General features: G+C 38.5%; 2 protein-coding genes across 2 annotated transcripts in view; one reads left to right on the plus strand and one right to left on the minus strand.

Moving 5' to 3' along the window:
- Nucleotides 1–3,199: 3,199 nt before the first annotated feature.
- rln1 (relaxin 1) lies at nucleotides 3,200–4,144 on the plus strand. Its single transcript, XM_041811763.1, has 2 exons — nucleotides 3,200–3,395; nucleotides 3,813–4,144. The coding sequence occupies exons 1-2, from the start codon at nucleotides 3,200–3,202 to the stop codon at nucleotides 4,142–4,144; spliced, it is 528 nt and encodes a 175-aa protein (XP_041667697.1).
- Nucleotides 4,145–7,959: 3,815 nt separating this feature from the next.
- The window catches only part of jak2a (Janus kinase 2a), a 53,300-nt gene continuing 44,197 nt past the window's right edge, over nucleotides 7,960–17,062 (minus strand). Inside the window, exons 19-24 of the mRNA XM_041810078.1 lie at nucleotides 14,076–14,265; nucleotides 13,611–13,735; nucleotides 13,171–13,343; nucleotides 10,979–11,096; nucleotides 10,578–10,691; nucleotides 7,960–10,018 (exon numbers count right to left, since the gene is read on the minus strand). Of these exons, the coding sequence (XP_041666012.1) occupies nucleotides 9,911–10,018; nucleotides 10,578–10,691; nucleotides 10,979–11,096; nucleotides 13,171–13,343; nucleotides 13,611–13,735; nucleotides 14,076–14,265 (828 nt within the window). The 3' untranslated portion in view covers nucleotides 7,960–9,910. The remainder of the gene's footprint in view (nucleotides 10,019–10,577; nucleotides 10,692–10,978; nucleotides 11,097–13,170; nucleotides 13,344–13,610; nucleotides 13,736–14,075; nucleotides 14,266–17,062) is intronic.

The following is a 17,062-nucleotide window of genomic DNA, read 5'->3' on the forward strand; positions in this document are numbered from 1 at the left end:
TCATGAAAATATCCATAATGCAAATATTTACATCAGTTACATGCAGCTTTGCATCATCATATACTCAGACTGTCACCAAATCTATAAAATATGTGCTTTTAATATTTTTCATAGTATGCTGTTAAAACAGTTAAGGCACAAAAACATCAACATACCCTTACTGAATATGCTACAGTATGTGTAATGCCTCATACCAACTAAACGAAGCGTGTGACAATTATAATTCATATTAAAAAATCCAAACATTAACTTCCTGCAGTTCTTTCAAACATTTAACTTCTAACTCTGTTTAGCTCATTCTCCTGCAGTATCTCTTGAAATTCAAACAGGTGTTTAGTTTGCCGTTGTCTAGGTTTTAGATACAGTATAAACCACAGACCCCACAGCACCAACAGCGCTCTGGTTTATCTCTGTCTGGTGGTGCATGCCATACCTTGCTGGAACTGTTTCTGAAGCAGAATGGATTGAGATTAAACCAGCTGGATTTACAAGCACACTAAGATGGGAATTAAGAGAGCGACATACAAACAACACATTTCTTTATGTTTGTGAGGTGAATTTGCTGTTTATTTGGTGCTTGTTGAATGTAACCCACACTTTCCACAAGGCTTTGGTCTATGTGCAGCCTCAGCAGCTGGATCAGTTTCTGAAGTAGGTTGCAGCTCAGGTCAGGTCAGCTTAACACAGAGAAAAGTGAACATAAAAACTGCTGTTCATTTGCTCTCTGGTTTGACATAATGTTGATATAGTGATAGGAAAAACAACTAGCAGTCTGGACTTAAAGTCTGATCTGAAATTGACCAGATGCTCAGTGCTTCCATATTTTTGTGTCTTTTTTTTTTGGTTGTGTGCTCTGTGTACACTGACGTGTGCAAGCAGTGGCTTTGACTGCTTTTTTGCACATTCTGGAGACAGGTTACAACATGTGTTATGGAAACCAAAAGATTGAAAAGAAAGAGGGCGGTTGCTCTGGAGTTTGTGATGCAGACAGAACGCTGCACAGTCTTTGAAGGATTTGGTGAGTTTGGTGTTTCCCACATATAGATAGTACTGAGATGCTGATATCATCCTGTACTCTTGCACTCTGGGATGATGGTTGCAATACACTATCTCATCAAAAAAAAAGTTTTCATACATGCAGGTTACCTGCTATGATTATAAAATATTAAGGGAGTCATTTCAAAAGGAAAGTGATGTTATTAGAGCTTTTTTACACAACAAACTGCTGATGATTCCTGTCAAAAAAGCAGAGATGTATAAAAGAATAAACCCACAAACTTAGGCGACTGGAGTGGCTGCCTCTTCTGCTGCTGCCACCCAGGTATAGTGTCATTCTGTTAGAAACACTGGAGTTTGATTTGATTTTTTGCTCTGACTCCCGATCTGTGTTAATTTGCTTTGTGCATTGTGACGTGATGTGATAAAACCAGACTTTGCTTCAGAGTGGCAGTGCACACAGAACAAGGTCCCTATGGATGCAGTGTGGTCTGTGGTTCAACTTCAATGATTCATACCATGCATGAAGCATGCCTTTAGTTTAATCTGCATTTAGATATTTGTGACCACTAGAGGGCAGAAAAGCTCATACAGCTACGTAGTTTAAAGTCCCTGTGAAATGAAATCCAAACTTTGTGTCTTAACATGCTAAATATGTTAAAATAAATGTTACTTTAAACATGTGAAAACACTGAGATCTATGTGTGATGGAATTTTGGATTTAGACAAAAGCAGGAAAAGTCTGCTGTTAGCTGATGCCACTGTCTTCAGTGAGAGTTTACAGCCAGTTACGTGCTATTTTTTTGTTAATTGTGAGGTAAATTTCTAAAAAATCTACAGGTCGTTAAAAGTATCATAACAGAGAAATTTGTGCCAGAAAACAGTAGATTTAATCTCCAACTTCTGTCAGTCTGCTCTGGCACAGAGCCAGGCAGCTGTGCTATGATCAGACACGTTTTTTATTTTAGAGCATTGTGTTTCTCATAAGTGGGCGTGGCTTCAGCTCATTCAGCTGGCACGCCCACACCATCCTAGAGCTGATTTTTCAGTCCCATTTCTCATTATTTTGAAGCTTAATTGTATAAACTCAGAGATGTTTTTGACGACCGAAATTTGGGCTGGTGGTTCTTAACACAGTGGCCTGTCAAAACAAACCTAAAATAGACATTTTTTTTCACTTTACAGGGATTTTAAGTTTGTTTACGCCATACGACTTCAGTTTCAGTGTTTAGCATTGATAACGCTACCTACTTGCACATCAGAGTGACACAAAACAACAATTAAAACCTAATTGTAAAAATTTCCACCGGTTTTTAAACTTTATGCACCTCAGAGGAGTTAGGAGCCCAGAATTGGCCTTAAAGCTGTGTTCCTTGAACTGACTGGATAATCTGAACAGCAGATTGTTACTACCTAAAGATGCAAAACATGTTGTCCTTGTGATTTAAAAAGTGTATTTATGTTCACTTTAAGAGCTCAAAATCTTTACGCCAAAGCTGGAGTTTTCATTGGTGCACATCCAACCCTTATTTTATTGTCATAGTTGTATTAGATGGATGTAAAATACAAAGGTGCTGATATTTATGCATTGTGTATATACCATCATTTGAACTCATGTTTGACATCATGGAAGCTATATTTGTAAATCCAATAAAAAGAAATTTAGCAAGAAGTCTGTCATCTTGAATCATCTTTTTGCTTATAGAGTGGCAGCTTTCTTTTTTAGATGTTTAAGAAGACTGAACCATTTATAATCCTAGTTTCTTCAAAGTTTAAAAGCCTCATGAATATTTAGTATGAGTAATGTGCACACCTCATGCAAACACATCCCTTATATTACTACAATGGAGAAATAACACCAAGTACGTCATCGTCATCAATCTAAATGACGTGTGTGAGAGAGAGAGAATTGAGGAGGGAGGGAGGGTGATGGCTTGGGTTGAACACATAAGTTGATAAGTGAAGTAGTGACTAAGACTATAGAGAGTACAAGAAGAGGAAACCAAAGTGTGCTGTGCAACAGTGAGGCAGACTCTGAGAAGAATCTTTAAATTCAACAGGCAGCAAAAAAAATAGCAAAACTCTGCTCAGACATAACAAAAAAAGAACCAAGGATTTCAAGAGCTGAAAAGGTGGAGCTCAGGTGACCGTCCTTTAAGAAAAGCAAACAAAAACAGCTGTCTCCGACTATCTGAAGTGCAAAATGCTGTGGAGAGTGACTCTTGCGGTGGCTGTGGTGTTTGTCAGCGGCATGTGCAGTTGTGTGAGGGCTGATGTGATGAGCAGGCTGATCCTCCCGAGGGACTACGGGGTGAAACTGTGCGGGAGAGAGTTCATCAGAGCAGTCATTTTCACCTGCGGAGGCTCCCGCTGGAAACGATCCACAGAGGAGGAATCAGGTGAGTGAACTGCTTTGTTTGTGCACAATTGTTTTCCATTACGTGATAAAGACGATTAAAGTGAAGAAAGGGGCTAGAGAACATGCTGGCATCAGAGCAACTGATCATGCTATTACACTATAAAACACTGAGCAGCCACATTATGTTAATTGGCCACATTTAGGGAAACTGATGGCTAAGAGAGCCTCATATTTCAGCACCATGGTCAGCTCATGCCTGATGTTAATTAAATTTTGTTGCATGGAAACCTTCATTTGTTTTACCTTCTCTTGTTAGCCATGAAAAAGTCACTTTTTCCATGAGAATTTGCTTCTGTTTCTTTTTAAAGCCAAACTGTTAACAAAAAAATCTTGCTATTGAAATTCTGCTTGCTTCACTCTTCAAAAATCCTTTTTTTTTTTTTTGGTCTTTTCCCAGATCCTTTCCTGTTGAAATCCTTCAGTGGTGTCACAGTGGAGGACAGTCATCAAACCTGGCAACCCAGCACAGAGCTCACAGCAGACACCCTTTCTCCTCTCCGTCTAGCCTCATCCTACTCCTTGGCTGACCTCGTGGCTCTCTACGGAGACAGGCAGCATTCGCTGAAAGACCCCGAGATGCTTCGGCGGTCCACAGTTGTGGGTGAGCAGGACGGGTACCAAGCTGCTTGGTCCATAGCGAGCAAAGGGAAGAGGAACTTTTCTCTGGGTGTGGCAGGGAAGTGCTGCAGCCAGGGCTGTACCAAAAATGACATCGGACGCTTGTGCTGAGGTGGGCGGAGAGGAGGGGGAGAGGATGGTGTAATGGACAGTAGTGGAGATAAACAAAGATTGATATGTAGAGCAAGATCACACCTGCTGTAGAAGCTGAAGTTAGCTAAAACAACTCTCATCTCACTGCACAAAATTACAAAAAATATTGTTTCTGTCATTTCTTTATCTTTTGTTGAAAAAAGGTTCTGTATGTCCGCTTTTGATCAATGAGAATAAATTTTAAAAAATGTCTTAAAATTAAATGTGTTGTAGTTTATGCATCACATTCAAACATCTTTATCAATATATTTTTCTCTATTATACACATCCTTCTTCTCTTTCTGAGTCAACATATTATCATCAAATTGTTAAAAAGTGAAATTTAACTGTTTTTTGTTGCATTTTCCATGGTCTTACAAATGCAGCTGACCTGACATACCAGATTGACAGTTTCACATTTACATGGCATGGGATACATTTCACATCAATCTGGGCGACAACCCATAGACGATGTTATTGGGTGGGGAGTGTGTTAAAAAAAATCCTCAAACAGTGATTGGATGAACATCCTGTCTGCCACATTTATATAGGCCAATCAGAGCCTTTGATGTAGTAGGCATGCCATGCTGCTCAGAAGTAAACAACAGAATTTGAGCTCAACAAGCAGCTGTTGTCGTGTCAATACTCAGTCCTTCACAAACAGTGAAGTCAGCTGGTAAACTCTTGCTGACATCAGTCAGTAAAAGAGTAAAACAACTTTCCCAATGAGAAAAGCTTACACTGTGGTTCTTTGCTCTTCTTTTACTAAAGATATGTTATCCAGTTCTGGCCACCATTGTTTACAAGCTTGCATTACTTATACTAAACCATTGGTTCTCAACTGGTCCAGCCTCAAGACCCACCAGTCTGTCTTATGACAGGTGGCGACCCAAGTTTCCAAAAAATTTTCAGCAACACATGTTTAGTTAATTGAATGTTTTGCAGTTTGGAGCATGACTGGACCAAAACAGCTGATATAAAAAAGAAAAGATACAAAGCTGACGAATTTTATACCCTCTTTCTCTATCATCATGTGTCAATTTTTGCCAATTTTCATGAGAACTCATGAAATTACTTCATTATCATGGGAAAAGGAGCCATTTATTGTAAGAAGAGGAGATAAATTAGTTGAAATATTGATCAAACATTTAAATTCACCCAATTTCACAGAAAAGCGGGGTAAAATAGAAGGTATCTATGCACGTTCAAAAAGGACTTCCGGACTTTTGCCACCTTTTTTTTTTTCCAGAAAACTGCTTCGCACAACCCACTATTGGGTCCTGACCCACCAGTTGAGAACCGCTGTACATAACCATACCTGAAGGTAGGTATTATGATCTTTTTCTATTATGATCTTAAGGTCCTTTTCTATTCCATCATGACTGTGCCCCAGTGCACAAAGCAAGGACTATAAAGACATGGCTTGATGAGTATGGTGTGGAAGAACTATACTGGCCTGCACACAGCCCTGACCACTACCCCATGGAGCACCTTTGGGATGAACTGGAACAGAGTTGACCAGCCAGACCTTCTCGTCCAACATCAGTGCCTGACCTCAAATGCCCTGCAGAATGAATTGGCTCAAATTTCCACAGAAACACTCAAAAATCTTGTGGAAAGCTTTCCAAGAAGAGTGGAGCCTGGGAAGGGGGGCAACTCCGTATTAAAGGGGACATATTTTACCCTTTTAAGACAAGTTTATATTGTTCTCAGAGGTCCCCAAAACATCCCCATAAACACTCTAGTGTAAGATTTTTGCATGTCTTCAGCCCTTCTCAGAAGAGCCGTTTCTGTGTCTGTGGCTTTAAATATTAATGAGCTGTCTGACTCCGCCCCTGACCACACCCCTCTCAGGAAATGGATGTGGCACTCCTGATGTTACAATAGTACAGACGCTTATCCAAAGTAAAGGATTTGACTGGGATTCGAACAATCAATCTCCCAGATCAAAGTCAGCAGGGTAACCCACTGAGCAATCCAGCATAATATATTCCCTTTAAAGCACATGTTTCTGAATTGGTGTCATTACAGTCCCTGTTTGTGTTTGACAGGTGTCTGAATCCTTTTTGTATATTCATGCATTGCGTTTTACTCCAATTCCTGGGGTAGCATGGAAATTTAGGTCAAGGAATGATCTTGTTGTACTGGAAAAGCCAGATTTGTTATCCAGAGAAAATGAGACAAGTTTAAATCATGAGAGAATGACTAAAATGCACTTGAAATCAGTAAACTGTAGTAAATTAAAATGCATGGATGTATCCCTGCTTAGTGCTTCTGTACATCGTAGACTTTTTCCCAGATTTTTTTTCCAGGCATACATTCACTGCCCTCTGGAAATAGCTCTGCAACCCACTTTTCCAAACCCCTCATTTGAGAACCATTGGTTTATAATGAAACATACCTGTTCATTTTATTCACGCCAAGCCTCTCAGTAGTGAAACAAATGAAAGCATCTTTTCTGTGCTCTTCTAGTAATTCCATTTTTGCCATAGCTGTGTATTTAAAATGATTTTGAGCATTAAACTGCATCCATGTTCCTGCCTACAGACCTTAAAGCTAAACTTGTCTCATGCCAGCTAAAGCCAATATTACACAGTAATGTCATTTAGGCTGCTGTGAACACATTACTGCCTTTTGTTCACAACGTTACACTTCCATGATCATTTGGCAGCCCGAGGACTCCACTAGAATGAAGGCATTTCTTCCCTCATTTTTTTTTTACTCTTCTCAACACATCTAAAACACACATTAAACTCACTGAAATGAAACAGTTAAACAGTTTTCAGTGAAAAATGTTGATACGTTGTGTATGCTACACATCCTTGTTTTGGTAGTAACATTACACATAGTTAATTAAGGCTATAAACAAAAAATGAATTAAATGAAGGAGGAACTAAACTAAGCATAAGATACTTGTGCCTTAATGATTCCATAAAGAATCCCCTGATCTCTTGAGATGAACCATATTATCGGCATGTCAGTATGAGCAGATATTGTCTTAAAAAGTGAAATATCATATCAGCAGACGTGAAAACTTGTGCTGATATTTACAAACTATTTCTTAACTATAAAAATCTGCCTATTTCAGCTGCAAATATTGACCATACAAACCAATAAGTTTGTGGAGTTTTGGGCCATATTAATTATATTTTCACTGCTGGAGTTTAGACTGTATGACAGTCTTAATATGAATTTCAACACATAATTTAACAAAATTAACAAATATATAAAGCTTTCATCACCATCATATCATTCAGTCAATTATATTTCAAAAATCAAATGCTTTAATTTCATCAGCTGGAAGGTTAAAGCCAATTTAAGCTACTTCTTCAATGCAGTATTTATTTTAGAGATTTTTTAAAGTATATTTGACTAATATGTTAATTTTTTTATGCATTTTATGAGTTTACAAGAAGTTCTTTTTCTAATTTATGTATTAATATAAATTATTACAGCAGTACTTCTGATTTTCAGGATTTTTACAGCTTTTTTTTTACTGTTTCATCAAATTATACATTTTGTATATATATATATATATATATATTTTTTTTTTTTTTTTTTTTTACTTGAGGGCTGCTTCTAGTGAGGAGGGGGCTGCACGTGGCCTCTGGGTCTCCAGTTACCCAGAACAATAGGCAGCAAGAGCCAGGAGATCGGGTTTTTAATGGAACCTCCCTTCACCCATGTTTCACAACGCCTCAGGAAGGCTTGATAGGCGCTGAGCTATCACACCTCTGTGCCCACATGCTCTTCATCTTACCTCCACAGGATTACCACCTTCAACAGACCCAGGCTTTGTATGTGAAAACTTTATTTCCTGCCAACACTAATAATGACCCAAATTAAATCTAACAAAAACTAGATAGAGAAATGTTTTCCTCAAATCTGATCCTGTACACATTTTTCTTCAACAGCAGATTTTACATCTTCAAAAGAAAATTGCTAAACAACACAAACACAAACATACTAGTACACACGTTCTGTTTACATCATTTAATGGAATGAGTAAATAAAAAACATGAACATAATTCTTAAGTTTTAACTTAAACTTCGTCCAACCACAAACTAATACAGAAAATAAAAGCACTTCCCTTTGTTACTTTTTCTCCACCTTCAGTGTGAGTACTGTTCACATTCCCAGTCTTTTGGCAGAGAGGATAGATCTTAATGAAATAGCAATTAAAAACTCCATGTTGTATTTACACATTTTATACAAGGTAGTACTTGAAAAAGGAAACATCATTTCCATTGCAAGTTTCTCTCAGAAATTGAACAATACTCTAAAAGGCCACAATAAGACACACAATAACTGACTTTCCAAGCAGATGAATGAGGAGTTGCTGATGAAATAATGTAAACAACAAAGAGGGGAATAGTTTAAGATATGTAGTCACTGAAAGCGAACAAACGCATAAAAAGTAAAACCGAGTCAATGTGGATGTAGTATCTTTGAGCACAAGTCCACTGCAATGGCACAATTCTGACCCTGTTCACTCCTGGAGGGTTCATCCACCAGTGCTTCACATTCATGGTTTATCTTTCTTCAGTCTTTAAATGTGAAGCAGAGAGGAACAGGTGAGCTCCTGCACTGCTCTCCTTCATGAGCAGTGAGCTCACATGAAAATAATCTGGCCTCGTTTAGTTTTACACATTCATGGTCTTTTACAACAAACATTAAAGAACTACTTGCTGGTGATTTATCCTTCTTTAAATTAACACAATCTTAAGACTCAAACATTCAGCACAAGTTAATTAAGCAGAGATCCGAGGCGGGCATAGTTTCCTATAAAAATATCTCAATTTTCAGTCACTTACATTTTTAAACATACTATGTACAAAAACAACACTATCACTCCTACTGAGAAATGTTTTTAAAGCCATCAGAAACTTTTTTTGCTCTGTCTGTGTCAGATGTAGTGTATGAACTGGATCATTTGTAAAGTTCATGATCCAGTAATAAAGAAGAGTAAAATGCCAAGAGAGAAAGTGGACGTCTATTATTTATCATCTGTAAAAGCCCTAAATAGACAGATTTTGCTTCTTCATTGTTGTTTTGAGATAGCAGTGCTGTTTCTGCTGGGAATCACAATAATTTCAGCTGTTTTCCCAAGATATTAAAATAAAGCTTGCTCTGATAAAAACTGCCACTACACTATAGATACACTGAGCTAATCTTTCACCATTGGCCATTGTTTACTGGCTTGAGGTTCAACTAAACCCCACCTGCTGCTACTTCCTTGTTCTCCTTATATGGCACTAACTAATCTGTCTGATCTCTGGGAACAAACATACAGATTAGAACTTTAAAAGATGGATCTGCCTGGTAACAGACATGGAATCTGGCCAATCTATCGTCTGTGTAAGGTTATGATAAGGGTACAGCCAGTGCCAGCCTAGCCTGTGTATCCTAATGCATTTTAAACAGCTGCCTGCCTGAATGGGGGTGAATTTGCAATACTGTGCAGTTCATTGTGGCTGCATTTGTGATCACAACAGCCTGTCTCATAAAACTGCATCTTAAATATCAGATTTTATGGTACTATGATAAAGCTGAAACATCTATGTCCATCATCCTTATTTCAGTATGAAGATATTTTCCCTGACAGACAGCACACACAATAAAAGAAAAGACACTAGTATACATAAGACTGCATCAAAGCCAGAGTTCATTTTTCTGTTGTTATCCTCCAGGGCTGACTCCTGGTGTCAGAAACTGAAGGCCAAATAATCAGGGATTGTTGCTGCTCATGCGTCCTTGCTGTCTCGTACAGTCTCCACACTGACAATTAATGATTTAAAAGTAGGCCGGAGCTTTGGGTCACTGTTCCAGCACCCTGTCATGACCTTGTTGATCTGTAAGAAGAATCAAAAGATGATGAAAAAACAGAAAAAAAATACAAAAGTGTTGTAAAGTTTTGAGAAGTACATTATGGAAATCCTCTAATTGTATTATTCTGGATTTGGCAACCCAACTATTTTCTCTCAAACCAAATTCCCTTTAGCAGTCAGTAACAAGAACTGTGATTACTTTTAAGAATGTGCTGCATGTTTAAATGTAGTCAGTCATACATAACATGCTTTGCTACTGTAGTTTAAAGGCAAGTTACTCAAAGTTGAACTTTAAACAAACTTAACATGCAAATAAACTTTACCACTGATAGCAAATGTTTCATAACCACTGTCTTGAAAAGAATGGAAGTAAACACGAGGCTAATATTTACCAATGCTCCTTTCACCTCTGTGTAACCATGTTCCTAACCTGGTAGAATACACTGAACCTCATCTGGTACACTTAGGAGTTAATACAATAAGGCTGAGGTTTGTTGGAATTTGCAGACACAGTAAATGGACGTTGAGAGGGGCATGTTAATATATTTTTTTCTTTTTTCTTATTTCGTTCAGGTTTACTGACCTCCTTTGGGCAGCTGTTAGGAGCAGGGAGCCTGTATCCCTGTTTGAGCAGGTCGATCAGATGGTACACGATCATTTGACCCTGCTTCTCATTTCCCATTTTGTCCATAAAAACCTTGAAGAAAATAAAGGATGTACATCAGTTTGGGTAAAATAAGAAAACTTTTCAAAACTCCAGCATTTAACCCCCTCTCACTTCCCAAAATAACAATGTTAAGAGTTTTTTAAGAGCTTAATCAACTGATTTCTTTAACAACTCTTAATGAAGTCTAATTAAGTCACATTAATTAAATCATTTGGTCAGTTAATAAAGCAATCAGGGTTAAAACAAGAGGACAGTTACTTACGAATGAACTAAAGTTTTGCAATTAAAGTAAGTAAAGAAAAAAACAAGTGTATTACTGCTGGTGGGCTGCAGTTCTTGTCCCCGAAAGTGAAGAGTTCATAGAGGACGACACCGAAACTCCAAACATCAGATGCCACAGAGAACTTGCTCTCTGTCAATGACTCTGGTGCATACCTGAAAAAAAAAAAAACAACCCAACTTAATACACAGAAAATACATAGAACAATGTGGGGCACATGACTTCATAAACATCAGAATCAGCACATGGTTTTTAAAAGCAGATCAAAAACTGCCTGACTGCTGACAATGGCCCCGATGAAGACCTTGCAAAGTATGTGCTAATTTTTAAGTATATATTTACAGAAGCATTTAGTTCTACACAAAGCCTGCAGTGTGCCTTAGATCTCTTTTTTTAAAGGACAGTTGTGGTTTGCATCTTGCTTTGAAATACTTCTTATGTCAAATAAGAAATTCCTATTTTTTGTAATTGTAATGGTATGTCTTGTCACAATGGCTGTCATGACAGAGCCACATGAAGGACACAACATTTTGATCCTTAGTTTTTAAACACTAGTTGTTTCGTCAAAGATGGCGATATGAAGAAGTATGACTTGCTACTAGACCTGTGCTCAAAAAATCGATACATGATACAGATTCTACAGAATCGATATGGCCATAAACGCTGCGGCGGCAGTTTCTACACTTACATCCCCTATGGTGCAGTTAACAATAGAGCCAGCAGATGGCAGCAGTCATAAAACTGCAGTCCCCAGTGCATGTCTCTCTCCTTAGACCGCGAACATGAATAGTGTTTACCTACAGCCAGCAGGCTAAAATCAAAGAGGTTTCTTCAAACATCAGAAAGTCAGGAGTTGGACACAACTCGTGCAAGCTGAAGGTAAACACTACAAAAACACCAATCTTCATCGACACACGACACCAGGCTGATTAACAGTATGCAACAACAACCAGGCAGCACTTTATACTTGATTTACAAAGACATTAGCCGAAAAGCAGCACTGATACTGGCCTCAAGCAGCTGATGAAGTAACGCCTTTTTAATCCTATAGTAAATAAGACTGGAAATACCCAGCCCTAGCTGCTTGCTTACTAACAAAATACACAATCTCTCGCCCTTGGCTGAGGTCTCTGTCTCTCTCTAGATATTTCCAGGTCAGCCCACCTCTGTGGTGAACTTGTTATTTGAACTGAGCGGTCTTTTGCCTTCCAACTGCCCTCTACAAGCTATTTTACAAAATGGCCAACCACCGTTTTAGTTTCATAGGTGAATTTCACAGAATGTAGGAGAAAAGCTGTTAAAAGTGGCCTTCCTGGTTAACACTGTGAGTGATCCCAGGATGCAAAACAAGTAGCTCTCAGCAAGGACCAGGAAGGCCACCTTTAACAGCTTTTCTTCCTCATTATGTGAAACTCATCCATGAAACAAACACAGTGGTTTACTGTTTAGTAACAAAACTGTATGGAGTACAGCTTATATAAAACAGAGTTAAATCGAGAGTTAATGTGCTGCACCAGCTGATACAGTTCCAGCATAAGCATAAATCCCAACTTGGATCTTACGTCTAGCTCCTACGAGACTTAAGCTCAGCTAAATACAGTTCTTATGGTGTACATATTTCATTGCTGTTTTTGAAGTAATAGCAGTTGTTTTTCAGTCATTAGTCATGACTGCTTATACAACATTTCCTGTAAAACAAGATTAGGTTGTGCTCCATGGACACAGATGACCAGGGTTTTAGACTGGCCCGTGGCTCTTTCACCCCATGTCTTTCCCCTCACCCTCAACCCTGTCTCTGGCTCTGTCCACTGTCCTTTTTTCTCCAATAAAGGCAGAAAGTCCAAAAATAAATCTTTATATAATCTGGCACATTTTGCTGTCATGTGTGGGGTCTCTTAAATTTTCAAAATTGGCAAGGAATCTTGTAGCATTTGCCAGGAACCTAACTTGCCTGTGGTGTTACCAAACATCAGCACGTCACACATGTGCTAGTTTACTATTTCACACTTGTACCTAAGACAGAACTTAGTTATTGCTGTGGCAACAAGCCGATGATTCCCTTTCAGGTTTTAATATCAATCATTAAGTGTTAAAATACTTAATACAACTTTTAAAAATCTTGTCAAAAATTTTTGTAATGCTTTATCCTTAATCCTTTTTGTCTCTTTCCCTTTATAAACACAAACACACAAAAACTTCTTAAACCATGATGCAGTGTGTCTTCCTCACCAGAAGATGGGGCTCTCTCCTGGCTCCCTCACTGTGTAGTACTCTTTGTCCTGCGGCAGCACTTTGGTAAGTCCAAAATCACCTATTTTCACCCTCGTTTCACTCTCCACCAGGATGTTGCGAGTTGCCAGATCTCTGTGGATGTACCGTCTCAATGCTAGGTAGTCCATACCCTAAAATACGATTATAATGACACATAATCAGACACAGAGAATTCGTAGTTTCTTTACCTTGTTATAATTCTAACAAAGTTAGTAATCTATTTATTTGTATCTCTTTTGCATTTTTGATTTGTCCTTTTAAAAAACACAAATAGCTTACAAAGAAAGGAAATGAGGCAGAAAGTCCAAAAATAAATTGTTATAATGAATGAATTAGCATCACTGCTGGAAACTATGACAAAGCCGCAGTGGTTTTAAACACCCTCTGAACTCCATTACCTTGCAGATCTGTGCTGCATAGTGCAGCAATTTCTTGGAATCAAAGCGGTCCTTGTGTTTGATGAGATAATCTCTCAAGCTGCCGTAGGGGAGATACTCCATGATCAGACGCAAGTTCCTTCTTCCTGCAGGAGTAAAGACGTTAAGTTTGTTATTTGTGTGGGTGGTAATATGACGTGGAAGCAGTGGGGTAAAGACCTCCATGCTGGAGTTACTGAGAAAATCAAGATTTATTAGTTTCATAGGAATGGTCAGTGACGCCATAGGCAGCAGATTTAGGACATGTAAAGACGTTATTACATATAACAATCTATCTGGGTGGTCTAATAAAAGAACATTTGGTGGTTCAACTAGCCTGTCAGGAAGAAAAAATATTTCTAGATCTTTATTAGAACAGAGGAAATGACAGATAACACTGTGATAACTTTATGTTCTACAATAAAATACCAAACTACATGCTCATACCTGCACTGTAGCAGACTCCTTTGTATTTGACAATGTTTTCATGGTGGAGGGATTTAAGGATCTCTATTTCCCGCTCAAAGTCCCTGAGGTGCTCAGCTGTGCTGTGCTGTAGCTTCTTCACGGCCACCACCTCCCCAGTGCTGTCCTGCAGGGGGTCATACCGGCACATCTCCACGCTGCCAAAGTTTCCCTGCAGATACAGAGCCAGCAGTTATGACTGGTTGCTTTTTTAATGTAAAGTATTGTTTTGTGCTTTCCAGTTAAACGGAAGAGAATCACTGAAACGCTTGACCACAAGAGGAGTTTGTTATGACGTTGAATAAATCAGCCAACAATGGAAACAATGGAAAATAAGCATCTTTTAGAAGTTTCTGGAAATGGTTTGCGCTTCAGCAAAGCATCTGTGGTGACTGATGATTAGTAATGTGGGTTTAATGTTTGCTACCACTGTCTGATAATCATTAAAAGATGCATTTCCATCACATATGAACATATTAAAAAAAAAAAAACTTAAGAGAGTGTTAAATAGATTTTCCTGTTTAGTCTACCTTTTCCATTTAGGATCTTTAACGAATATTTACTCAACTAACAGCTTAAAAGAAACTGGCCTAATGAGGCTTTATGCAGCAGATTAAACAACTAATGGTTTGGACTGACTCACTGATTTTACACATGAATCTGGTTACTTTTTGGAGAGAGGAAAAGGGTAATACCATTGAATTAAACATGATCCAGTAATTATGCTCTATCATGTTTTTTTCTTCACCTCTCTCATATTTATTGTATTATTTATTATATACCGCTACATTGTCCATTTTTTAAATGTTCATTTATTTATCCACAATTTTAGCAGGAAAAGTGGGCTCTCTTTTCCAGGGGTGCAGCAATACAAGTAAAACATATAAACAAAAAATAGTAAAAAAAAAACTACACACTCATACATGCAAACCTATGTCTCTTCCAGTGTTTTCACATTTAAAACAGTTGCAATTCCCTAACACAAATAGTTTGGGTATTAGCTCTCTGAAAACAGCAGATGGAGGGGATGGAGGCCGGGCTATCACATGAGGATTGTTTCACATAACCAGTGCAGCAGCACTGAAAGCAGCCTTACCTCATTCAGTCCTAAACCTTTTATATTTTAAAAGTAATCCAGTTCTGAGATCTGGTTGTAAAGTTTAAGATATTTACAGATCAGAGGGAAGTCAAGTAAGGAGGAACAGTGCTACCAATAAGTGCTCTATAAATCAACAGAATATTGTGCTGTTTTCTACAGTGACCGAAGGAGGGCAGGCCAATGGAGCGACACAAGTCACAAACGTGAGAATGAAGCCTATCTAGAGAATGTCTCCATAAGCAAAAAACTGATTAAACTTTTTCCTGTAAAGAAAAACAAGCAGAAGCTTTATTTTCCCAACTAAATTTGAAATGTGCAACCTAAAAGAGAGCTCCTGATCCAGCAGATACCCAGGTATTTTGAACTTTTGGACATGTTTAGTGTTAACATTGTTTAATGCAGTGGTTCTATACTGGTTTATCCTCAGGACCCAGCCCGGACTCTCTACAGCAGTGTATCCCACTTTTTTTTCTGGTGACCCACTTTTTAGAAAGTACAAGCTTTCGTCAATCAACATCTCATCTTTCTGTACGTTATTTCTTATCAAGTGTGCCTTCTGCACCATCCTCGGCTGGTTGGTTGAGCTGATGGCTGGTGCTAACTTGGATAACGTGAAATCTGGACTCTGTCTGGACCTGACGTGGCACTTTCCGTTTTATGAGCCTGGAAGGGGCCACTTCATCACCATCATGTAGAATTTCTTTGAATGTTGGGCCCCTTGGGTCTTCAATGTTTGTGTAGTCTAGAACAATTGGTGTTTTTTTTTTTTAATAGTGCAGCATCCATGAATGTGACTGTAGCTCTTTTGCCATCCAGTGGCTGGTACTTTATGGTGGAGAGGATGGCCGTTAAAGGGTGGAGACCTCCATGGGTGGAATGGGTGTTTTTAAGACAAATCGTGAGCCAAATTTCTGATATTTGTCCCTCATTCAAACTGAAAAATTAAAGACGTTGCTGTTAGGACCCCAGATAGAAATGTGACAGAGCTAAGATACTGAAGAAAATAAGGTGTATTATAAACAGAATAAAGAATTAAAGTCCTGAAAATATAATAGGAGATCTCTGAAAGATTCCCTAACCTTTCCTTTGAAAATTCCTGAAATTTTACTGGAAGAGATTCCCCAAAGTTTCAGGTAAAAATCCTGATAAAATCCTTAAAACTTTATGGGAAAAATGCCCATAATTTCCTAATGATTTCCTTTTAAAATTCCTGAAATATCACTGGAGAAGACTGCTGAAAGTTTCTAGGAAAAGTCCTCACAGTCCCTTATTCCTTGAGAAATTTTACTACGGTTTTGATGAAAATTCCCAGTTTTAAGGGAATGCCTGAAGAAAACTCCTAAAACCTTCTGGGAAAACTTCTTAACCTTTTTCGGAAATTTACCTTAAGTTTTCTAAAAAAATAATCTGACACTGAAACAATAAACGAAAGCACTTAAGACCCTTAGACAAACTACACAAATCCACAACCTACTTTTGGGTCCTGTCCCACCAGTTAAGAAGCACTGGTCTAATCTGGTCAATACAGTATAAATGGGCTCAATATTCTGTCTAGAGAATTTTATAATCTGTTTTTACCGTACAGGGTTGCAAAGAGGCTGGATCTAACCCCAGCTGTTACTGGGCATGACTTAGGTTCACCCTAGACTGGTCTTCACTCAATCACAGGGCTGACTCATAGCAACAAACAAGCTGTAATGTCACTCACATCTACTGGACATTTTGTGTCGCCAATTAACCTAATGAGCATGTCTTTGGTCTGTGGGGGAAAGCCAGAGAACCTGGACAGAACAAATGCATGCACACAGAGAGGTCCTTTCTGGGGCACAAATTGCCTAGCATTAGGTCACACTCCATGTATAAGGGCAGC

Source organism: Cheilinus undulatus, linkage group 17 (assembly GCF_018320785.1).
Source record: "Cheilinus undulatus linkage group 17, ASM1832078v1, whole genome shotgun sequence".
Taxonomy (NCBI): Eukaryota; Metazoa; Chordata; class Actinopteri; order Labriformes; family Labridae; genus Cheilinus; species Cheilinus undulatus.